Source organism: Excalfactoria chinensis, chromosome 4, assembly GCF_039878825.1.
Source record: "Excalfactoria chinensis isolate bCotChi1 chromosome 4, bCotChi1.hap2, whole genome shotgun sequence".
NCBI lineage: Eukaryota > Metazoa > Chordata > Aves > Galliformes > Phasianidae > Excalfactoria > Excalfactoria chinensis.
The window spans coordinates 73,687,212-73,709,318 of NC_092828.1; the positions used below are offsets into that span (position 1 = coordinate 73,687,212).

A 22,107-nucleotide genomic window follows, 5' to 3' on the forward strand; every position below is an offset into this window, starting at 1 on the left:
GGGTGTTGTCTGAGTGCCCGGATGGGCTTGAAATAGGGCAAGAAAGCAGGCACTGCGGCTGGTCCTGCGGGGTGCTGGTAAGGCTGTTTTGCGGAGATAGGCCGGTGTGGGTCGGTCCCGCGGGCTCGTTCCACGACAGGCCCCGCCGCATCCCACTCGCTGCCCACTCCTGCTGGCAGGGGGCGCCATAGCGCCATAGCGCCGCGCCCAATCCCGCCCGCCCGCCAGGCCGCTCAGCCGAGCTCCGAGCGCCGCCGCGCTGCCGGTGCCCGCTGCGGGCGGGCCGAGGATGGCCCTGTCCAGGGGACTGCGCTGCTGCCAGCGGGCGTTCGCCTGGGTGCCCGTCCTCATCATCACCCTCGTCGTCCTCTGGTCCTACTACGCCTACGTCTGCGAGCTGTGCCTGAGTGAGGGGCGGGCCGTGAGGCGGGGGGAGGGGGGAGAGCGGCCGCGCCGGGCCTCGGGTTCAGGCTCCTGGTGCCTCCGTGCAGGTGCCGCGGGAAGGGCAGGGCAGAGCGGGGCGGGTCAGCGCGGAGCCCAGGAGAAACGCTCCGCTCCTTCTCCTTCTTTCGCTCTGAGCCGCGCGGCAGCAGCAGCAGCAGCAGGTGTGGGCGCCGGCCGCGAGGCGCAGCTCGAGCTGTGGGCACCGGGCGGAGAGCGAAGGGCGGAGAGCGATGGGTGCTGCGCTGCAGGGCGGGGGGCGAGGGGGGGAGACGGCGCCCTGCGGGCTCTGCGTGCCCCCGGGAGCCTCGGAGGTTGGCAGGAGTGGGGCGGCGCTTTGCCCGTCCGGTAAATGCGGGCACCGGTTCCCAGAGCGACAGCGTGAGGTAGTGCTGTATCGCCTTCCGGTGTTGCACAGCAGGTTTACACCATAACGCAGTTAGCCCTTATTGCTTTGGCAACCGTATTGCGTCTTGGAGCGGGCTGAGGCGAAGAGCTGCTTCTGTGATCAGTCTCAGCGTGCGGCAAAGCAAAAGCCCCCAGAGCTCCGTGATGTTTCAGTGCCATGTAAGTGCAGCGGTTCTTAACACTGCTTGACTCCGGGTCGCACTGCAGCTGGTAGGAATGGCTCTGCTGAATTAGATGGGATTTGGATTGGGATTGTGTTATTCTGCAGATACGCATTAGGCTGGCAGGAGCCCAGCACGTGGCCTGGGATCACATTTTACAGCCACTGCTTTGCCTGCACTTGTCTGCTTTTGCCTCCTCGTTCTCTCTCAGGCGTTTCGTTTGCAGGTGTGAGACGTTATCTCTGCAGAAGTCAGAAAGAGTAATTTAAGTCTTTTAGGAATCAAACCTTGATTCTTGGCATGTGCAGTTACCTGAGAATCAGTGCTCAGGACTCCCTTGCTTGTCCAGATTCTACACACTGTGTGTTGCTATTGTAGCGGTTGCGGACATGCAAATAGTAGCCATTCCATTTTAATTCTTGATCTTTAGTTGTGCTGAGGGCTGGAAAGAGCGTGGGGTGATGTATCTAAATGGGGACTATAAGAAAGCAGGGGACAGACTCTTTAGCAGGGTGTGTTGTAATTGGACAATGGGAAATGGTTTCAAACTAAATGAAGGGAGACTTAGTCTGGATATAAGAAAGTAGTTTTTTACAATAAGGGTGGTGAGGCGCTGGCACAGGTTGCCCAGAGAGGTGGTGGTACCCCATCCCTGGAGACACTCAAGGTCAGGCTGGATGGGCTCTGAGCAGCTGATGGAGCTGTAAGTGTCCCTGCTCATTGCAGGGGAGTTGCAGTGATGGCCTGTAGAGGTCCCTTACAACTCAAACAATTCTATGACTCTTTGTCCTGAGGTTGCTCATGGTACTGGGATTGGAGCTTTACTGGTGTGGGCAACAGCTGACGCTCCAGAGGGGACCGTGGTTCTGTGCCAGGCTGGTGGTTGCTGCACCAGTGAGAGCAAGAATCTGGGATAAAAACTTGCATGCAGTCTTTGCTTTGGAGTTTGCTCTTTGGAGGCTGATTTGCAACAAGTGAAAGGAAATAGTAAAGTTTACTGGGCATCTTGATAGTCTGTAATGCAGTGCACAGAAACACAGCAAGTATTTGGTTTCTCCTCGCTTACATTTTTATGTGTCAAACAGCTTGCAGATCAAAACTGTTTATTAGCACAGTTTGGAGAAAAGCTCCTTTTGTGTTAGCCAAGGCTGTGATCCCCTGTCACTTCCAGCTTGGCAAGGTCTGAGTGAAGGTTCAGCCCAGGAAAGTGCTGTGTCTGTCACCGAGCTGCTCAGCAAGGTGAGCTTATCTTCCCTCTGTAAGGTCACTGTGGCAACTACGGCCGTATCTTTCCTGTTCAGTTTGGACAGTGACCCAGCAGGCCGCTGTTGTTGGTAGGTGCTGTGCAGCACACACTGCTGCTTGCTTAGGTACTTCTGTTAGCAGGGACTGTCAGGATTGCAGCCAAGAGAGGAAGAGTTGTAAAATGTCTGTTAGTAGGTATGATAGAAGCAGTTGTGTCATTACAGGGCATCCATCTTTGACTGAACAATGCCAAGGTGATTTCTCCTTTTTCTTTCTGCTGATGCAGAGCTGAGTGGGGCATGGCTTACTGTGGAGGATTGAGGCTAGCAGAAAGTGGGCTGATAAGGTGCTAGAAAAACCTGCTAATCTTGTCAGCATATGTGCAAAGTGTATATGTATTTTATAACAAGGGAAAACGCGGCATAGGTAACAGCAATTGAAACGTCTTGTCGGTGTCATTTGTGAATAAACAAAGACCTGCTAGGGATGCTTTCAGTGTGAGACTGTAGGCTTTTCTTCTCTACTGTGTTGTTGGGTTTTTTTTTCCCCTAAAACAAGCATATTTAAAATTAGAAACATCATTTGGCACAAACCTTCCTGAGATTGCTATTTGCTCTGTAAGCACATGTTTTGTTTTCTTCTTTTTCAGTGACTCTCAGCAACCCTGCAGAAAAAGGTATGCGTCTTTTATTTGTAGTACGTTGTTCAGTCTTTGTGTAAAAAATAACAACGCAAAAACTGATGAATGTTGCAGTTATAGTGCCAAACAGAGCACCCAGTAATGGTTTTTAAGCTTAACGTGCTTTTGTGGTGTTCCCTGCCTGTAGCTGCACATCATTGTAACTTCAGGATGCAGTGGGAGATGCCCCCGTTCAGTCTCAGTGTGTGAACAACGACATGAAAAGGCTGCAATCCCTTTCGCTCTTGTTTCTTTTCACTTGAGAGATGCCCCAGTATTTGAAACGGTTATAGAAGAACTGTGGAAAGCACGATGTTAATGATCACCCAGCAGAATGTAGTCATTGCCAGGTAGAGTTGTGCATCTCCAGGCAGGTATAGTTGTGCATCTCCAGGCCAGCTTCCTGTGATGGGTGCTATGCTGCTTGATCAACACCACTAAACAGTTGCAAGATTTCTCCTCTTAAATATTAAAATCAACCGATCTCCATCTACATGTGGGATGAGAATTGCATCTCAGAGTAATGAGCTGTTTTTGATTCGTGTGATCAGTCCCACAGCCCAGCATGTCATTGTGAGAAACTCTCAAGAGCTGCATTTGGCCTTTGCACACCAATTGCGTTTTCAGTCAGTCTTTGTAATTGGAAGTGCTTGCATTTAGACTTCTCCTTTTACTTGCAGTAGTTACTTCAATCTTAATTTGCAGATTAAGTGAAGGAGGTATAGAGAAGATGATGTTGTGATTAAATATCGCGTGTTTAAATGAAACTGTCTGCTAACTGATGTGTTTTACTGAGCCTTCAGTATTAAAGAAACAGTTGAACAGTTTGTGTAGCTGAAGGATTGCTCTGCTTTGACTTCCTGCCCCACCTTGGGCATCCAAAGGCTTTGCAATCAAGTTGGTATATTAAGATGAAATTGCTCAGAGTCATGCTGGGTTCCACGTGACAGCAGTGCCACCTGCCCTGCGGGGTGACATCTGCCATCGCTGTCTTCTTCCTCATCCATACAAGTGGCTTGGGTGGAGATGGGGAATCATGTGTGATAGGTAACTCCTAACTACAGCTGCAGCTCCCTGAAATTCTGCTGTCCTTCTGGCCCTAAGGTTTAGCTGTGTTATAATACTGGCTACTAGTAGAAAGCTTCGTTTTCTGCCCATTTTTATGTCTCTGTTGTGAAAGATTGGAATGATGCCCATCATAAGCAAAACTTTTGCGAAGTCACTGTTCTGCTCTTGTTTTTTTTTTCTTTTTGTTTTTTGTTTTAGTGGCCTATCTTATAATATTCCATGTTCTCTTTGTGCTCTTTGTGTGGACATATTGGAAGTCTATTTTCACTCTCCCGGTTCAGCCAGGCAAAAAGGTAAGAATCCCAACACTTCCCGTTCATTGCAGAGTGAAAGACTGAAAGCGGGGATGCTAAAGAAAAAATCATTCAGTTGAATTCATCTGCTCAACTGATTGGTTTTGCTAAAGAGGTGGAAAGGGACCTAAAGTGACCTAAAGACTGAGTCACCTACTGTTCCAAGAATGCCTTGACAACCCACAGAGCATGATTTCAATCAGACACAGTTATTACTGCAGTTAGAGCAATAGAACAGGCTGATGTTTGTGTGACGCTTCCAATATACATCGCCATAATCCTATCCAAATCACAAGAATATAACTCCGGTGTTAGAAATAGCAAACGATGGGTGGGGACAGGTTCTTGCTCATAAGGAGAGTGCTTAAGATGTCCTTTCCACTGTTAGTAATGGTTGTTCATGCATTATTCATGAAAAAATGGTATTCTGAAGCGGCAGCAGTGGTAGCAATTCTGGCTGCGTTGTTTTGTCATCTTAATTTCACTTCTGGGATTCTTTTGGATGCATTGCATGGTGAGCTGCCTGTCTGTCCACCCCTTATTTTCTCGCACCTTTTCCCATTAGAGTAATCTTGTTAAAAGGAGTGGGGGATAAAATGTTTCCAGTCTTGCCTGTATTTGAAAAACTGTCTCCACTCTCTGGAGTAACTGCTTCTCTCGTGACTTCTGCTTCCAGTACCATATGTCCTACGCTGACAAAGAACGCTATGAAAACGAAGAAAGGCCAGAGGTGCAGAGGCAAATTCTTGCCGAAATTGCAAGGAAGCTGCCGGTGTACACGAGAACGGGGAGCGGAGGTCAGTAAAGCAGAGAGCTCCTGTTTCTCTGAATCTAATCAAGCAAACTAAAGTAGCATATGCTAGCAATCCAGATTATACGGTCAGCCTGATGCCACCGCGTACACTGCACAGTTCTTGTGCTGAGAGTTTTACGTCTTATCTGTCAGGTTTTGTGTTTGGGAAAACAAGAATGCTTTCAGACTTCAGTATGTCTTCACTGGGGCAATGTGTGCTGGTTTTGAGCAGCAATACGCTGCCCTTTGTATTTACAGTTCAGCCGCCCACTTGCATTGTCTGAGTTTAGTAGTAGTAGTAATAGCATAATACCAAAATCTATAGTGATTTTTTTTACTTAAGATGGAGTCTAGCTTAGAGATTCAGGGTGTAAGGTCCAAAAATCCACTCATGGAATTGTTCTGTGATGAAATATATACTGCACTCCTTTCAAAGCTTCAGGGAAATCCATGTTCAGGTTGGAGGCTCTGACCTATTTGCTTCTGGCAGACCAGCCAAAGAATTCTGAGGTAAAGAACTGCTGCTTAGGCAGTTATCAAAATGGAACGTATTTAAAGTCTGGGTAAATATAGAAGCTAGGTGGAGGTATGTAGAGTTTTCTTTTATTTCTTTTATGTTGATCATAGGCTTTACAGTGAGGGTTGTTCCCTGTCAAAGCAGGTTCCCTACACCAGGTTGCACAGGTAGGCATCCAGATAGGTCTTGAATATGTCCAGAGAAGGAGATTCCACAACCTCCCTGGGCAGTCTGTTCCAGTGCTCCGTCACCCTCACTGTAAAGAAGTTCTTAAGCACATTCGTGCAGAACTTCCTATGCTCCAGTTCCTGGCCATTTCCCCTTGCCCTGTTTTCACACACTGCTGAAAAGAGTCTGGCCTCCCCACTTTGCCCCCCACACCTCAGATATTTATAGACCTGGATCAGGTCCCCTCTCAGTCTTCTTTTCTCAAGGCTAAACGGACCCAGTTCACTCAGCCTTTCTTCATAGTGGAGATGATCCAGGCTCTTCACCATCTTTGTGGCCCTCCGCTGGACTCTTTCCAAGAGATCCCTGTCTTTTTTGTACTTGGGAGCCCAGAACTGAACACAGTATTCCAGATGAGGCCTTACCAGGACAGAGTACAGAGGGAGGATCACCTCCCTCGACCTGCTGGCTACGCTCTTTTTAATGCACCCCAGAATGCCATTGGCCTTTTTGGCCACAAGGGCACACTGCTGGCTCATGGCCAACCTGTCCTCCACCAGGACACCCAGGTCCCTCTCAGCAGAGCTCCTCTCCAGCAGGTCTTCCCCCAGCCTGTACTGGTGCATGCAATTATTCCTCCCTAGGTGCAGTACTCTGCACTTGCTTTTGTTAAACCTCATCTGATTTCTTACTGCTCAGCTCTCCAGCCTGTCCAGGTCTTGCTGAATGGCAGCACAGCCTTCAGCCGTGTCATCCAATCCTCCCAACTTTGTATCATCAGCAAACTTGCTGAGGGTGGCAACTATCCCCTCGTCAAGGGGAAAATATTGAACAAGACCAGACCCAGCATTGACCTCTGGGGAACAACGTTACAGGTCTCCAACTGGACTCTGCACCACCAGTGATGACCAGTCATCCAGTTCTCAACCCACCTCACTGTCCACTCACCTATCCTGCAGTTCCTCAGCTTTGCTATAAGGATATCGTTGGATACAGTATCAAAAGCCTTGCTGAAATCAGAGTAGACAACATCCACTACCCTCCCCCCACAGACCCAGCCAGAGACAACATCATGGAAGGCCACCAGGTTGGTCGAGCATGACCTTCCCTTGGTGATCCCATGCTGACTACTTCTGATAACCTCCTTTTCTTCCAACTGTCTGGAGATGGCATCCAGCACAAGCTGTTCCATCATCTTTCCAGGAACAGAGGTGAGGCTGACTGGCCTATAATTACCCAGATTTTCCTTCTTGCCCTTTTTGAAGACTGGAGTGACATTGGCTATGCTCCAGTCTTCAGGCACCTCCCCCATTCTCCAAGACCTCTCAAAAATGATAGAGAGTGGTTCAGCAATCACCTCTGTCAGCTCCCTCAGCACCTGTGGATGTACCCCATGGGGTCCCATGGATTTATGAACATTGGTGTTGCCTACACACTCACGGACCACCTGACTGAAGGGAAGCCTTCCATTCCCCAGACACTCTCGCTAACCTCCAGGGTCTGGGATTCCTGAGGGAGAGCTTTTTCACTGAAGACAGAAGCAAAGAAGGCATTTGGTATTTCTGCCTTCTCAGCATCCCCCATTACCAGAACACCCCCCTCGCTCAGTAGGAGACCCATATTCTCCCTAGTCTTCCTTTTACTGTTAACACACTTTAAAAAAGCCTTTTTTATTATCCTTTATCACTTTTGCCAGATTCAGTTCCAGGTGGGCTTTAGCTTTTCTCGTTGCATCCCTGCAGGCCCTGACAACATTTCTATATTCTTCCCAAGTGGTCAGGGCCTTTTCCACATTTCATGGACCTTCTTCTTCCCTTTGAGTTTGCGCATAAGCTCCTTGTTCATTCACGCAGGTCTCCTGCCACCCTTTTCTGATTTCTTGCTCATAGGGACACACTGATCCTGAGCTTTAAATGCTGGCAAGTTCTCACAGGCCCCCTCACCTTCTAACATCCTAGCCCATGGGATAGCTCCAAGTAGGTCCCGGAAGAGCTCAAAGTTGGCTCTCCTAAAGTCCAGGGTAGCAATCCTACTTTTTGCTTCACATCTTCCACTCAGGATCTTGAACTCCACCATCTCGTGGTCACTACAACCCAAGCTGCCCCGGACCTTTACTTCCTTAACAAGTCCTTCCTTGTTAGTGAGAATAAGGTCCAGTAACACCCCTCCCCTCATTGGTTCCTCCACCACCTGTGTCAGAAAGTTTGTTTGTGAGGTGGGTTCTTTGGATCCTCTCAGTATCCTTCCTTGCCACTGAAGGTATAGAATAAAAAGTCACCTGCACTCCCATTCCTTCAACTATCTGCTCCACTTCTATCTTCACTAATATTGTTAGGGGTAGGAGAGGACAGGGGGCTCAGTGCAGCAGGAACGTAGTCTGCCTGCTGATTCCCCTCTACCATCTGTCTGCAGGGCGACAGGGGGTGACATGCTCCATGTGGAGCCTAAGCTGTGTGCCAGAATCTCAGAGCCAAAAGGGACTGGCACCACCAGTCAGTCCCCCTCTCACATTCCTTTATGGTCCTCAGCCTCTCCACCTCCTCCTTCAGGTAGACCACAAGGCTGAGTAAGTAATTTTGCTGGTCACACCTTAAACAAGCACTGACTCCATCGCCTGGCACTGCAAAGGCCAGGCTCTGGCACTCATCACAGCCAGTGACCTGCATGTTAGCATGCTGTTTTGGGACCTCTGTCTGGGTCTCTACATTTTTCCTGGCAGTAGCCTTCCACCAGGGTACAGCCACGGCAAACAAACAAAAAACCACATACAAAAAAAAAAAAGCCACTTACATTATTTGGTAATAACATGTCTTTAATTTCAGGTATTCGATTCTGTGATAGATGCCAGCTCATAAAACCGGATCGTTGCCACCATTGTTCTGTTTGTGCTGTGTAAGTTAATGGATTGTTTTTCACTGAAGTTATGTGTGTTGTAAATCAGGGAATGATGGAATCACAAAACCGTAGGGGTTGGAAGAGGCCTCTAGAGATCATCATGTCCAACCCCCCTGCAAAGCAGGCTCCCTACAGCACGGGAAAAGTGAAATGGTTCACAAATGTTTTGGACATAAGGGTTTCTCTGTTCCAGCTCCAGTCAGCAGTTTAAGTGCATTAGCACATACTGCTGTGATCCTGAAGTGTTTGCAGTTCCCACAGCTACAAATTTGTGAGCATGAAGTTGATAGGAAGCTTAATATCTAGTAAAAGATTAACTGATTACCTGTAGCAGGTCAAAATGAAGTATGATTTTCACTTTTTATCACGTTGGGCCTTTTCATGTGGTGTTTGGCAGAAGTCTTAAGTGCTGTAGGGCAGAAACCATTCTCTTTTTTTTTATTGTGCAAAGCACCAAAGTCATTTTTAGATCTTGAAAAAGTAATCAGTGTTCCATCTTAAAATGACACCTACTTTAAGAAACATCATGGAGAGAGTACTGTCTTGAGTTTGGGTCCTGTGGAAATCTGACCCACCCCAGAAATACAAAACATCTCACAACCTTTTGCTACTGATCTACAGTTGGCAAATTATTACCAAACATAACTCATCCATTTGTCTTTTTTTGTCCTCATGCAGCTGTGTCCTAAAAATGGATCATCACTGCCCATGGTATGTTCTAGATCGTGGTTTAGAATTTTCTGGAAAAGGAGGCTATTTAAATCCATTTCTTCCATAGAATAGTTTCTATATGCTTCTTTCACTTTAGACCATGTACCTCTACACAGGGAGACTTAGGAAATATGAAATGTATGTTGTTTTTGAAAGACAAATCATTGGTGTTCTCTCTATTAACTGTGTGTAAAAGACAGTTATACAGATGTAATTTAGAATCCAACTGTCAATTCTGTCTTGCTGTTCAAACTGCAAAGGAACTTCAACTTAGCCTTTAGTTTTGGTGATATAATTGTTAGAGTGTGCAGTTGGTGGTTGCTTTCAATAGTATTTGCATGGTTTGTTTCTGAATTGATACCCGTCCACTTGTGCATGGCAAAATTTGTATAGAATGATGCATGGGTACATGAAGTTTTATACTTCATGAGAATTGCTGACACTGAATCTCTTAAACTACTTTTTTTTAAGAAAGGAAAATCTCAGAAGTCAAAAGAAATGCAGACACTTCCCCAGTGAACATCTGCTGTATTCTTAAAATTAGAGGGTTTTTAGAACCGTATTTATGAGACAAATGCCTCCTATCTTTTCTGCACTCCCTTGCTCTTTGCTAGTGTTGCCCTGCACTTGGGGAATTATAATGAAATTTGTTTGACTTGTGTTATATGTAACCAAACAAGTGGTGAATCTGACTCCTGAGCTTTGCACATGAGTGAAAGGTAACAGAAACCCTAGATCTGGTTACCTCTGCAGACAAGAAACGGACATGAGTAATTAGGAACCGCCTCTGTGACAAATTCAGCAGTGGTATCAACTTTAAATAGGATTTCAAAAATATGAACTGTGCTTTTACTTGGCAGATCAAATCTTCAAGTGAAAAGCTGAGAGGTTTCAGCTCTGTTTCATTTTGTCACTAAGGGGAGCTATTTCTTAATGAAATTGTGTTGTATAATCAAGAGACTTAATAACCTCCGTCCTTCCCACTGTAGTTTTCATTGTGTTGTAACTGTGTGCTGTATATATCCTGATTCCAACTCTGCTTTTCTCCTCTAGGGTGAATAACTGCATTGGATTCTCTAACTACAAATTCTTTCTACTCTTCTTAGCCTATTCTTTGTTGTATTGCCTGTATATTGCTGCAACAGTCTTCAAGTATTTCATTAAGTATTGGACAGTAAGTCATGGAACCTGGTTATTTTTTTGTATCTTCTGAGTCTGGTGGGATTTAGTCACTCTTACTACTGTTTTGCTTTCAGTCAAAGGAGGGCTGTATTATGTGGGTTTGGGGGTTTTTTTCTTTTTTCTGCAGCCCTTTTTTGAGTATAACTTCCAGTATGACTGAAATGCACAAAAAAAATCATCCTCAGGAATTTCCCATTGTAGAGTTAGCGTCTGGAGAAAGAAGTTATTTCCTTCTCTTGTACAAATGTGCTGAAACATTTGCATCTCACATTCTTTTGAAATTGATCACAAGTTTGTTAGCTTAGAAAATTCAAATGTTGTTCAGAAGAAGAAATGTTTCACTGAATGAGAGCACAGGATTGCTATTGATAAAAATATTCTGGTGGCTTTTCAATATACGTTAAGTTGTATCGTCAGATATACCTCCAAAGTCAGAGGTTTTGCACAGGGTTAAGCACAGCTTGAGTTGGGTTCAACTGACCTTAGGCATGAATGTGGTTAATTTTCCCAAATCAAAATACAGCTGTTGTTGGCTGGCCAGGCCTCTTCATTTTAAAATATAAGCAAAAAGCAACAGCTGTTAACAACAGATTTCTACCAGATATGGAAAGAGTTACCTTCTAGGTAGAAATTCTTAGCTGTCAACACTGGATGTTTTTTAAGTGGTTGCGAGAGTACTTCCTGTGTATTGCTGTCTTATTCCAGGAAGCCATTAATTGTGGGTGGGTGGTTTTCTTTTATGTTGTTTCCTGAACTGCCTGGGCATATTTCTTTCCACTTTGTGTGTAGTGTTGTTTTAAGGATTAGGCCCCTTACCCTTAAGGGAAGAGCAAATAAAGAGGTGCAGAGCCTGGAGTTGCTACCATACTGCTTACTGTAACTGATGGATTTCAGACTTCTGAAGAATATCAGTCCCCTTCTCTGCTCTGATCCCAAACTGTAACATTGTGGCACTGATCTGTACATAAATACTGAACGACATCAGAAAAAAAGTTTATTTTCTAATTTCCATATTACTTTTTCCTTAATAGAAAGTTGGCTGAAATAAAGCGTGCTTCTTATTCAGTTATCAGTTATATTTATATGCAAGCAATGCCGGCTGGCAGCTCCAATAGAGACTGGCCTTGTATCTCTAGACCTTTTGCTTTAATGTCCCTGTGCTGCTAACCCTGTATGGCAATGTTTAAGTAACTTAACTTTGCTGTGCATTGACTTAGCAATTTCTGTTTGTTGAACAGCAAATCTGAAGTGCCTCCTGAGATACTCATAAGGCACTAGCAGGAATTATTTTTAATGCTAAGAAAGACACAGAGACTTTGACCCTCTGACTGCATATGTATGTTGTGCATAAGCCAAGAAGTAATTTTTGTCATCTTTGGGATATTCGCAGCCCATCTGTAGGGGTGAGCTTACAAAGATCTTGGGCACTTTACTCTTCTAATGTAGAAGGAAGTGGAGAGCCTCTTCTGCTTTTAGGATCCTGCTTGGTTTTTGATTTTTCCAAACCACACATACTCAGATCTGACTTTATTTGATTGCTACAGCTGTGGAAAAGCTCAGGGTTTTTTTGGCCATCCCCTATATTGGAAGTGGTGCAGTATTTCATATATACACACGACATTCAGCAAAATGGAAATGAGACTTCACGACCTTGTCCCTGCCTATTCCACTGTGGACAAAGAATATTGTGGTGCCCAGGTGGGAAGCTGACTGTACTGACTCTGTCACATGCAAAAGGTAGCAAAACACCACTCTTAAAACTTTGGTTACAGGAGGGGAAATGAATGGGATCATTTCTTCACTGTCTCTTTGTGCTTTTTATAGTAAGGTGCAACTTTTTAAATAAGTTTGATACAACAAAATAGGAGTTTTAGTGGGATATCTTCACTAGGAACAAAGAATGTTCAGTTTTTATTTGTTCTTATCACTTGTCCTGTGCTGTTTTGTTTGTTTTCTTTTTTGTTGTTGTTGTTTTTCTAGGGTGAACTGACAAATGGACGTTCCAAATTTCATATCCTTTTCCTTCTCTTTCTGGCGGTTATGTTCTTTGTTAGCCTTATGTTTCTGTTTGGCTACCATTGCTGGCTCGTCAGTAGGAACAGATCTACCTTAGGTAAGGCTTTTGTGTCTTCTTTAGGTGAGGTGCAACATTAAGTGCTGCTATATGAAGAAAAAGAAAGGGGGAAAGAGCACGCATTTTTGTTCTACTTCTGTATATTCCTGCTGGGTAATGAGGGAAGGAGTACTTAAGCAGTGGAACAATACTGTAGAAATTTGTCACTGCAAATAAGTTGTGTATTTGAACTGTTTTATAAGGGAAACTGGAGCCTTAAATACAAGAGTCCAGTTATACAATGTTATGCATGTGCATAACTACATTTGCTGTGAAATGAGTGTGGCTTTTCAGGAGTAATGGTTGCTTACGCTCATATGCTGGAGTGCATTCTAAGACAGCCAACTAAGGTTAGGAAAAACAATGTCCATCCTCACTGAGAAAGAAATTAGGACTGTAAAATGGCACCAATGAAATGAAGGTCTCGACCAGAATGATTTTATTGAGTGATTTCTTTTTCTTTCCTCAGCTAAGCCTTTCATTTTTTAAAGATTTTTGGATAAAGTTCTGTAAGAAAACACAAAGACAAAAGTTGAAGCAGATATTCAGATTTTGTGTAATTATTAACTTTTAAACTCATTTTGAGGGGCATTAAAGCTCATCCAGCCCAAAGCATCCGACTTCTGCCGCAGCTTAGAAGGCAGATAAAATTGTTTCTAGTTCATTCTAGATTCTCCTCCCCCTCTTTTCCTTTAGCTAATTTTATTTCTCATCATAACAGAGGGTCTGTCTGCATATGGTTGTTCCCAGTGCTTGTTCATTATGTCGTTAATGAATGAGGCAATTGAAATCTCCAGTGCCACTTCTGAAATATGCATTTAAGACCTACTTAATTCTGCACAGTTTTTTATTTAGGAATTTCTACCCGCTGAAGTTCAGCAAATTTCATGCAAAGATCTTTTAACTCCCTTTTGTAGATTAAACAGTGTGTTTGATTACCCCATGCAGTTCATGTGCGGGGCCAAATTCCTGCCTTCAGTTTGAAAACCCTTGCAAAAAAACCCCCCAATAATGCTATTATTTTGACATTTTGTATCTTTGTAGCGCTAGTTTATAATCTGGCATGTCCTGCTCACTTCAAGTGGCTACAACGTGAACAGTCTGTCTCAGTGTATTTGGCATTGATTTTCTTTTCTTTTTTCTCTGAAATGGTATCTATGTGTAGAGGCTTTCTCAACTCCAGTGTTTCAGAATGGCCCGGATAAAAATGGATTCAATCTTGGCTTTGTAAAGAATCTTCAGCAAGTGTTTGGAGAAGAAAAAAAGCTTTGGCTACTACCTATTGCCTCCAGGTAAGGAATAATCAACTATGTGCAAAAAGTTGATACAAGGGATTGACTTCTAAATCTCTAATACAGCCTTAAGTATGATGGCAGTGACTTTGTGGCTTGGCTGCTGTTGCACATTGCTGTAAAAGCACCAGCAAACACAGTCTGTGCTAGTCCTGTACACAAGAAGTCTGTAAGTGAAAGCGTTCTGCCAGGTAAATGCACTGCGCAGGGTTTTTGAATTTTCTGGCCTCCTGTGACTTGTGAATGGAGATGCTGATTCCTTTGTTCTTCAGCCTCCTATGACTGAAATAGTTTATTCTGTTTACTTTAGGAGAAGATGCTATTTTGGCACTCAGTAAAGTATATGCAAATTCCTTTAGTTATTGGACACAATGTAAAGTAACTACTGAGCACAGCAATTCACAGCTTTTTCAAGTAGTGGTGTGTGAGTGTAAGACCTGATTGCATCCCCATTGCCATCTGTTTTTTGCTCCTAAATACAGTCAGTAGGAAAAGATCAGCAAAGGAAACATTTCCAATAATGAAAGACACTGATGTGCAAGTCAGAGGCACATTACCAGTGAGTACAGCAATTCTGGGGAGAACACCCAGCTAATTTACCCTGGGTGAAGAAAAAGATCTGGTGGTTTCATCAGAAGAGAAAGGCACTGTAGTGAGCTTGCAGCTCCTCTAGACTGCTGGAATGCGGGTGTTGTGGAACAGAGTAGAGCAAACTGTAACATCTGGTTTTTGACTTTTCTTGTTTATGTAACATGAATTTGAATTTCAATCATTTGTTTGAAATCCAGACACATGAACACGTTTATAGTTTGTGGAGTGTCACAAAAACAACTTGGCAATTTTAGAATTTTGCAGAGGGTATTTCTTTATGTGCAGGTAAGTCTTTCTTGTCCTTCAGTAACATTTAACTAAGACAGGGAGTATTTTCTACTTGGCATCATTCGAACATGTAAGTCTAATTTCTGCCCCGAAGAGTCTACAGTATAAATAGATAAAGCAGGTATCATCATTCCTTAGACATAAATGTTTTCCTCAGTCTCCCCTCACTTCTAGCTGCCCACAAGTTGATTCTTTTTCTTTTATGTCTGAGGAACCTGATCAAGTTAGACATGTGAATTCTGCTGTAATCACTTCATTTGGACTGCAGGTTTTGCCTTTCAGTCTCTGAAGAGTTTGAAGGAATTCAGATTTGAAACTGCTCACTGGTAATATTTGGTATCTCAGCTGCCACAAAAAAAAAAAATAATAATAATAATAATCAGTGTTTTTTCACAACTTAATAACATAGTAAGTAAACCTCAGATACTCAGGCAAAAGAAAACTTTGTTTGGAGATGAAAGGGTAGAAATGATAATCGTTTTGAATTGCTTGCTATTATTTACAGCATCTTTCTCGGTCTTTTGCTATGCAGTCAGGGCGATGGACATTTTTTCCCAATGAGAGCTCTGTGTGAAGCTCAGAATCCTCTCCTATCAAACGAAGAGCAGTGGGAAGATGATGGGATAGACGAGGAGTCTCATGGTAAGGTAGTCCTAAAGGAAATGAATTGTGTCTTGACCTACAGTGACTAATGCATGAATAACAACAGTTAATCAAATGAAAAATAGCATTGGCTAAATCACTAAGTGTGTCTGACTCTCTGACTTGGCTAATGAATACAGACTAAAAGTAAGCCCTACTTTGAAGCCAGTTCCTTTTTTAAATATAGTCGTAGCTTTCTACTTGCAGTTAGATGTACTAAGAGTTTGTTGCTCAGACATCGCAGACAGGAATTGAAATCGACACAGAATGAGTGTATTTATATGCTGTTGTATGCAGCACGGTTACTGTAGACATGAAGTTGAAAAGGCCAATAAGTATTTTACATGCATTTATCCTCTGGAAGTTTGAGTGTGTGCATGAAAGCACCTGGATGTAGTTTTACATTTAGGAAGCTTCTTTATACTTAGTTTGTTCACCCTTAGTACAGTAGTATATAAATTCATTTGGTGTTATAACATCTGTGGGTTAGACAGTACCTAGCTGTGTCCTACATCATCTTCATAAAAAAAAAACATATGCTGAGAGCAGTTCTAGGTGAACTGCCTTGTTTATACAGTAGATTTGATCAGTTTCCAAAATGGTTATATGCTTTTTACCCTATGAATGTCCTATTAGGAAAAGGACCCATTAATAGATTTTTGCTAGATGCATCCGGAATTAGTTTATTGATTTATTACAGTACTCTGATCAATTACTGTTCTCTGCTTGAACTTGAGGTGTTTTAGGATTGTTGGTTGGTTTGTTTTTTTTTTTGTGTATATATCATCAGCATCAAACTTTTGGTCTTTGGAGATTACAGTATGTATCAGAATATCAGGGTTAATGTTGGAGACAGCGTTCGAAAGTTCAAAATCCTGCCACAAAGTTAAGCAAGAGCAAGTGTTTGGATATTTTTTTGAGGACCAAGAATGAAATTCACATTTATAGTAACTATAACACTGACAGCAGCTCTACCACTGCAGGAAATACAAGAAGAAACTATAACAGAGGAAGAGACTCTTTAGCAAGGACTGTTATAATAGAACAAGGGGAAATGGTTTCAAACTAAAAGAGGGGAGATTTAGATTGGATGTAAGGAAGAAGCTTTTTACAGTCAGTGGTAAGGCACTGGCACAGGTTGCCCAGAAAGATGGTGGTGTCCCATCCCTGGAGACACTCCAGGTCAGGCTGGATGGGGCTCTGAGCACCTGATGTAGGTGTCCCTGCTCACCGCAGGGGGGTTGGAGCAGATGGCCGTTAAGGCTCCCTTCCAACTCAAATGATTATATGAAAGCCAATTAGATACCCTTAAAAGAAATATCATAATCGCACTGTTCTTTTCATTTTTACAGAATGGTGAAAGTATGGCTAATTTTAAGTTTACTATTATTAGCGCATCAAGCAAGTGTAATTTTGGTCCAGATACTGCTGCTGTGTTGTTCAGAGACACTGTTTCTATGGGTTCTTTATTGCTTCAGAATGGTTTTCAGAAACTTTCCAATAACATTCCTTTTCATGGTATATGTTTTAATGATACAAGCACAACATATGTGTAGGAACCCATGAGGAAACCAACATTCTTGGTTAAAAGGGGAAACAAGAATTTTCCATGTGAACTTTGTATACATGTGTGAAATACCGTGCAATGAGCTATTTAATCCAAACAGCACGGTATCTAGTTAGGTCTTACTGGCAACTGTTTGTTCAAGTTACTCCACTGCAAAATAAACCATCTATGGTTTTTTCCAAGGCACGCTGCACATACTGTGGGGAAAATGTACTCTCCAGGATTTTGTGACTAGAACTAAAGAGATTTATTTCGGTTTTACTTCAGATAAATTGCTTTAATTAATTAGTGGTTGTGTGCTTGAAAACTGTCTGTTCTTCCTGTTTTGTTCAGTATATTTTGGCAGTGATAAGGTAACACAACTTGACTGCAAAAATAACAGAATATGGTATCACTGTGTATTGAATATGATGCTTAAAATTTCCTTTAGGAATTAATCTGAAGCTCTTCCAAGTTTTACGAAGTATAAAAACTCTCTGAATAAAAAAATCCATAACTATGAACATGTTTGACAGTGATATGAACTTTGGCCAAGTCAAATCCCAGAATCTGGATTTGGAGCTTAGATGAAGTTCCACAGTTTGTAGTGCTTGTGAAGTAGCTACTCTTTGTCACTGTGAAAAATGGTTTGTAATTTTATCCCAAGAACCTGTAAAACTGTAACAGTGGTAGAATTAGAATGTCTTACTGTCTTACAAAAGCCAACCTGAGACAGTATAAAGACACAGAAGTGAGAAAATGGGCTGAGCACACGCTCTTGAATGGATGGCTAGCTATTAGATTGGATGCTGCTGTGGGCAGTGCTGCTGGTCTGGGAGCAGCTCACAGCAGAAAGGCAGTGTTCATTCTGTCCACAATCCAGCATCACAAGCACAGTGAGGCACATGATCTTTCATCAAAAAGCTCGATAGCAGACAGGGATGCCCAAATCTTGCACTCTGCAGGTTCTGTGTCTCTCATGACCACCAGGTAGGGTTACAATTAATTCAGTAACAACGCATGTTTCCAGATACAGCTTTTGGAGCATTTTCTCTGGAGTCATTAATGTTCTTTTCTGCCTGTGCAGATAACAAATGTTTGCTTGTTGTCTTTATCACTATAAAAGATGCTTTTAGGGATGGAAATATGTATAAGGAAAGGTACTAGGTTTGTTCTTTTTCGTGCCACCTGGATGTTCATCACTTAGACAAAGCGGGAGCTGAGTAATAATGAAAGTTCATGTAGGGGAGCTTTGGTTGTTTACCCCGGAGAAGATGAGGCTCAGGATAGACGTCATAGGTCTATACAACTCCATGGAAGGAGGTTGTGGTGAGGTGTGGGTGGTGGCCTCATCTCCCATGTAGCTCACGATAGGGTGAGAAGGAATGGCCTCAAGTTGCACCGGGGAGATTCAGGTTGGGTGTTAAGAAAAACTTCTCCAAAAGAGTGGTCAAGTGCGAGAACAGGCTGCCCAGGGAAGTGGTTGGGTCACCATCCCTGGAGGTGCTCAAGAAATGATTAGATATTGCAGTGAGGGACACGGTTCAGTGCAGAAATACTGGTAGTAGGTGGACAGTTGGACTGGATGATCTTGGAGGTCTTTTCCAAACTTGGTGATTCCGTGATTCTGCAATTTCAGTCCCGCAGTCTTAGGAGATTTCACTGCCAGCTGCATCAGGATCAGAATAATAACTTACTGTTGTCTTGTATTTCAAAGGAGTCTGTCTCCTGGAGTTCTACCTCTAGTTGCTCGTGTAATAGGAGGAAAGAAAGTTATCCTGGTCAGTCCCTCACTCCAGGCTCATGCAGAAGGGAGAGCAAACTGCCATAGGAATAATGAAGAGGGTGGAGTGCAGAAGTTTGGTGAAGCTCACCTCCTTGCTTGCATTATTGCACTGTATTTCTTCCACTCTGGTTATTTTGTGTCTGCATAAAGACGCTTTAAAATCAGGTCACGTGGATACCAGGGTTGATGAACATAAGGGGACTTGAAGATTCTTGAGGAGCAAACAAGTCCAACTGAAAGCAAGGAGGTGAGGCAGCTCCATCTTGGGTTATTTTCGTACAGTGGCTCAGGGGACCTTATTGATTGTCTAGGTCTAGCCCATGGGCTGGTTGCACCCACCAGATCAGGCTGCCTGGGGTCCCATCTCACCTAGAACATCTCCAGGGATGGGTCATCCACAGTTCTCTGAGCAGCCTATGCCAGGGCCTCACCACCCTCTGAGTAAACATTTTTTTCCTGTCAACTAAATAGCCACTCTTTTAATTTAAAGCCATTCCCTGTTGTCCTATCACTATAAGGCTATGTAAAAAGTTATCCTTCTCCTGCTTATTAACTCCCTTAAAGTGCTCAAATGCCTCAATGAGGTCTTCCTAAAGCCTTCTCCAGACTGAACAAGCCCAACTTCCTCAAGCTTTCCTTAATGAAGAAATGCTCCAGCCCTTTGATCATCTTCATGGCCCTCCTCTGGACCCACTCCAACAGCTCCACATCTTTCTTTTGCTGGGGTCTTCAGATCTGGATGCAACACACAAGATGGTGCCTCTCAAGGGCTCAGTTTTCTCAGTCATCTTATCCATAAGGTTGTCCTTATATTTTCGAATATTTCAGTATGCCCTTACAGGTTGGGTTTCCATTACATACACCCTGACTTGCTCAGGTTTTTAGTGTTTCGTTTAGATGGAAAAAAGTATCATGGGGAAGTTGTTGGTTTTTTTTTCATTTCTTAGTGAGAGACTGAAAACACCTGCTTCCATAGACATGGTAAATTGATTTTTTTCACAGATTTATTAATGCTCATCTCTTATTCACAGGCATCTGTTTAATCTGTCTAGCCAGAGAGCTACCCCAATTCATATGCTGGCAGCTTATAAGGTTATCATATTTTTTCAAAGAATTCATCTATAATACATTTGATGTGTTGGTTGAGGACGTGGATGTGTCAGTACTGTGAATGCTTGCACTCTTTGTCTCGTGGAGCTCAGGATAGCACAGCCTTTCCTGTACATTTATAGCAACATCTGATCTCTGAGAGTGATTAATAATTTAATAATATGTTTCATTTTAACTTGTACAAAAAGCTTCAGTGTGAATCAAATCTTCCCCAAATTGTTCTCTCTTCAAAAATTTGTCATCTATACTAAGTTACATGTTTCCAGCAGAAGCCAGCATATCCCGAGCAATAGGTGGAAGCTGATGATCTCTCTTGATGAGATGAAGCTTCAGGTGTCTAAAGGCATCTGCTTTGAATTTCAATTCAAATTGGTAAGAGCCTAATTAAAGGAGCAACATGTCCTGAGACACCAGCTAATTTGGCAGAGCAGCCCTTTGAACAGAGAAGTCATCTGTTGTGATTGCAAGGATTATATTTCTGTCCATCGAGTAATGTTAAAAGCTGCTTAGATGTTGGAAGAGAGCAGAGATGGCTCAGACAATAAAGCAGCGCATTGTGCGACACAGTAAACTGAGACAAAAGGCTAGATTTGCATCTCTGGATTTCAGGCATGATTTAAATGTTTAAACCGTGTCTGGCAGGAGATGAACATAAAGCAAAGCTAAAGCCTGCATCAGTGCCTGCATTCTAATTGATTTTTAAATCATGATGGGGTTCCTGCAGAGGAATCTGCATCTTTTTAACTAAATTCATGGGTAAATATGTTTAGTAATACCAATCTGGTATAAGCAGTCAGGGGAACAAATGTACATTTGGGAATTGGATCTTTTTCCTACAGGTGCCGCATATTTTCAGGGTTTTGTTGGGTACCTTTTAGTGTTGTGGTTTGTTTGGGTGGTTTTTCTGTTTGGTTTTTATTGGTCTTTTGCCTTGTGTGTTTTTTTTTTAATGATAAGGCAGTTTGTTTCACTTAACCATGCAGGTGGGGAAAGGTACGATATGATAATCTCCCTCGTTCTCAGGCAGGCTGTGAAGATAGATCTACATATAGATTACATATAGATCTGCATACAGATTCCTTGAGGATTACAGTGCATTAATTATGGCCAAAATACAGTTCAGCAGTAAAGCAAAATGTAATTATTGTCTGCAATTAGCAGGATGCTGTTTCCAGTGAATATGAACTAGGAGCTGCTTTCAGACCAGCTGCTATTTCAAACAGTCTACACGCAGTTGCAGACTGCTTTTAGATTGACCTCGAGCTGCTGCTTCACCAGATTAACCAAGCCTGACTGCCTCCATCTCTCTCTATAATTTTACAATAGGAATTTCTGTTCTGCCTTCCTGTGGCTGACATCTGATCTGAACTACTTTCAGGTTTCCAATTGATTTGAACTGTGTTCTTTTTATTATTATTATTCTGCAAGTGAAAATGTTTAGGAATAAAATATCACGAATGTGTGATGTATTCCATATATTAGTGCATTACCGTGTATTTCTACCATTTCTGTACTAATGCAGCTGTATTCAGAGAACATGATTTCGTGGTTCATTAAGCTCCCGTACCCTCCTTTCTGACAGAATGGTTTGGGGAGAATTCACTGTAGACGGAAATGATGTTTTTCTTGTTTTCTTACCGCTGCTGTTTTTTCTTTTTGATAAGGCATCAGCAAATGAAGTGCTCTAAGCTTAAGAGTGTTCAGATTACATCTCACACGGCAGAAGTAACGCGGTATAATTTTCTAATCAGAACGGTCTGAAATGTTCCATTAAAATGGGAAGGTTTTTATTTGTCATAGCAGCTTTACAATTTGTGATATGGTTATGAAATAGATGAAGCCAATAATAAAGTAATCTCTCTTAAGAAACTGCCATTCAGTCAGCTCTGACAAGTGATTGTCTAATTCCTTTGCGATGATTCTTCAAAACACTCTCCCACCGTTAGTGACAAATATACTTGTAGTGAGAAAAACAGGTTTACTTATCTAACTACTTTGTCTTTCATTGTGTAGATTCTGGTGAAGCTGTGTCCCTGGCCATAGAAAGGGAGACATAGCAGTTTAAAAAGTGCAGCAGTAGAAAGCTTGTTCAGAAAGGTGAGTATGTCTTTGTTATCCTCAAAACAGCCTCTGTGCGGGGAATCTGGTAGGTAACCTTGAACAGATTTTGATTTTAGC

The 22,107-nt window shown here is 42.8% G+C and overlaps 1 protein-coding gene across 2 annotated transcripts in view; it reads left to right on the forward strand.

Annotated features, from left to right (window-relative positions):
* The first annotated feature begins 228 nt into the window (after nucleotides 1–228).
* ZDHHC15 (zDHHC palmitoyltransferase 15) overlaps nucleotides 229–22,107 on the forward strand; it is a 30,429-nt gene continuing 8,550 nt past the window's right edge. For both annotated transcript variants that reach the window (XR_011903394.1, XM_072334845.1), the window contains exons 1-11: nucleotides 229–407; nucleotides 2,905–2,931; nucleotides 4,201–4,295; nucleotides 4,972–5,092; nucleotides 8,596–8,665; nucleotides 9,347–9,379; nucleotides 10,433–10,553; nucleotides 12,542–12,674; nucleotides 13,840–13,966; nucleotides 15,378–15,487; nucleotides 21,943–22,026. Coding sequence is in view for 1 of the 2 variants with exons in the window: in XM_072334845.1 (XP_072190946.1) it covers nucleotides 290–407; nucleotides 2,905–2,931; nucleotides 4,201–4,295; nucleotides 4,972–5,092; nucleotides 8,596–8,665; nucleotides 9,347–9,379; nucleotides 10,433–10,553; nucleotides 12,542–12,674; nucleotides 13,840–13,966; nucleotides 15,378–15,487; nucleotides 21,943–21,986 (999 nt within the window). In the remaining variant the exon portion in view is untranslated. The remainder of the gene's footprint in view (nucleotides 408–2,904; nucleotides 2,932–4,200; nucleotides 4,296–4,971; nucleotides 5,093–8,595; nucleotides 8,666–9,346; nucleotides 9,380–10,432; nucleotides 10,554–12,541; nucleotides 12,675–13,839; nucleotides 13,967–15,377; nucleotides 15,488–21,942; nucleotides 22,027–22,107) is intronic.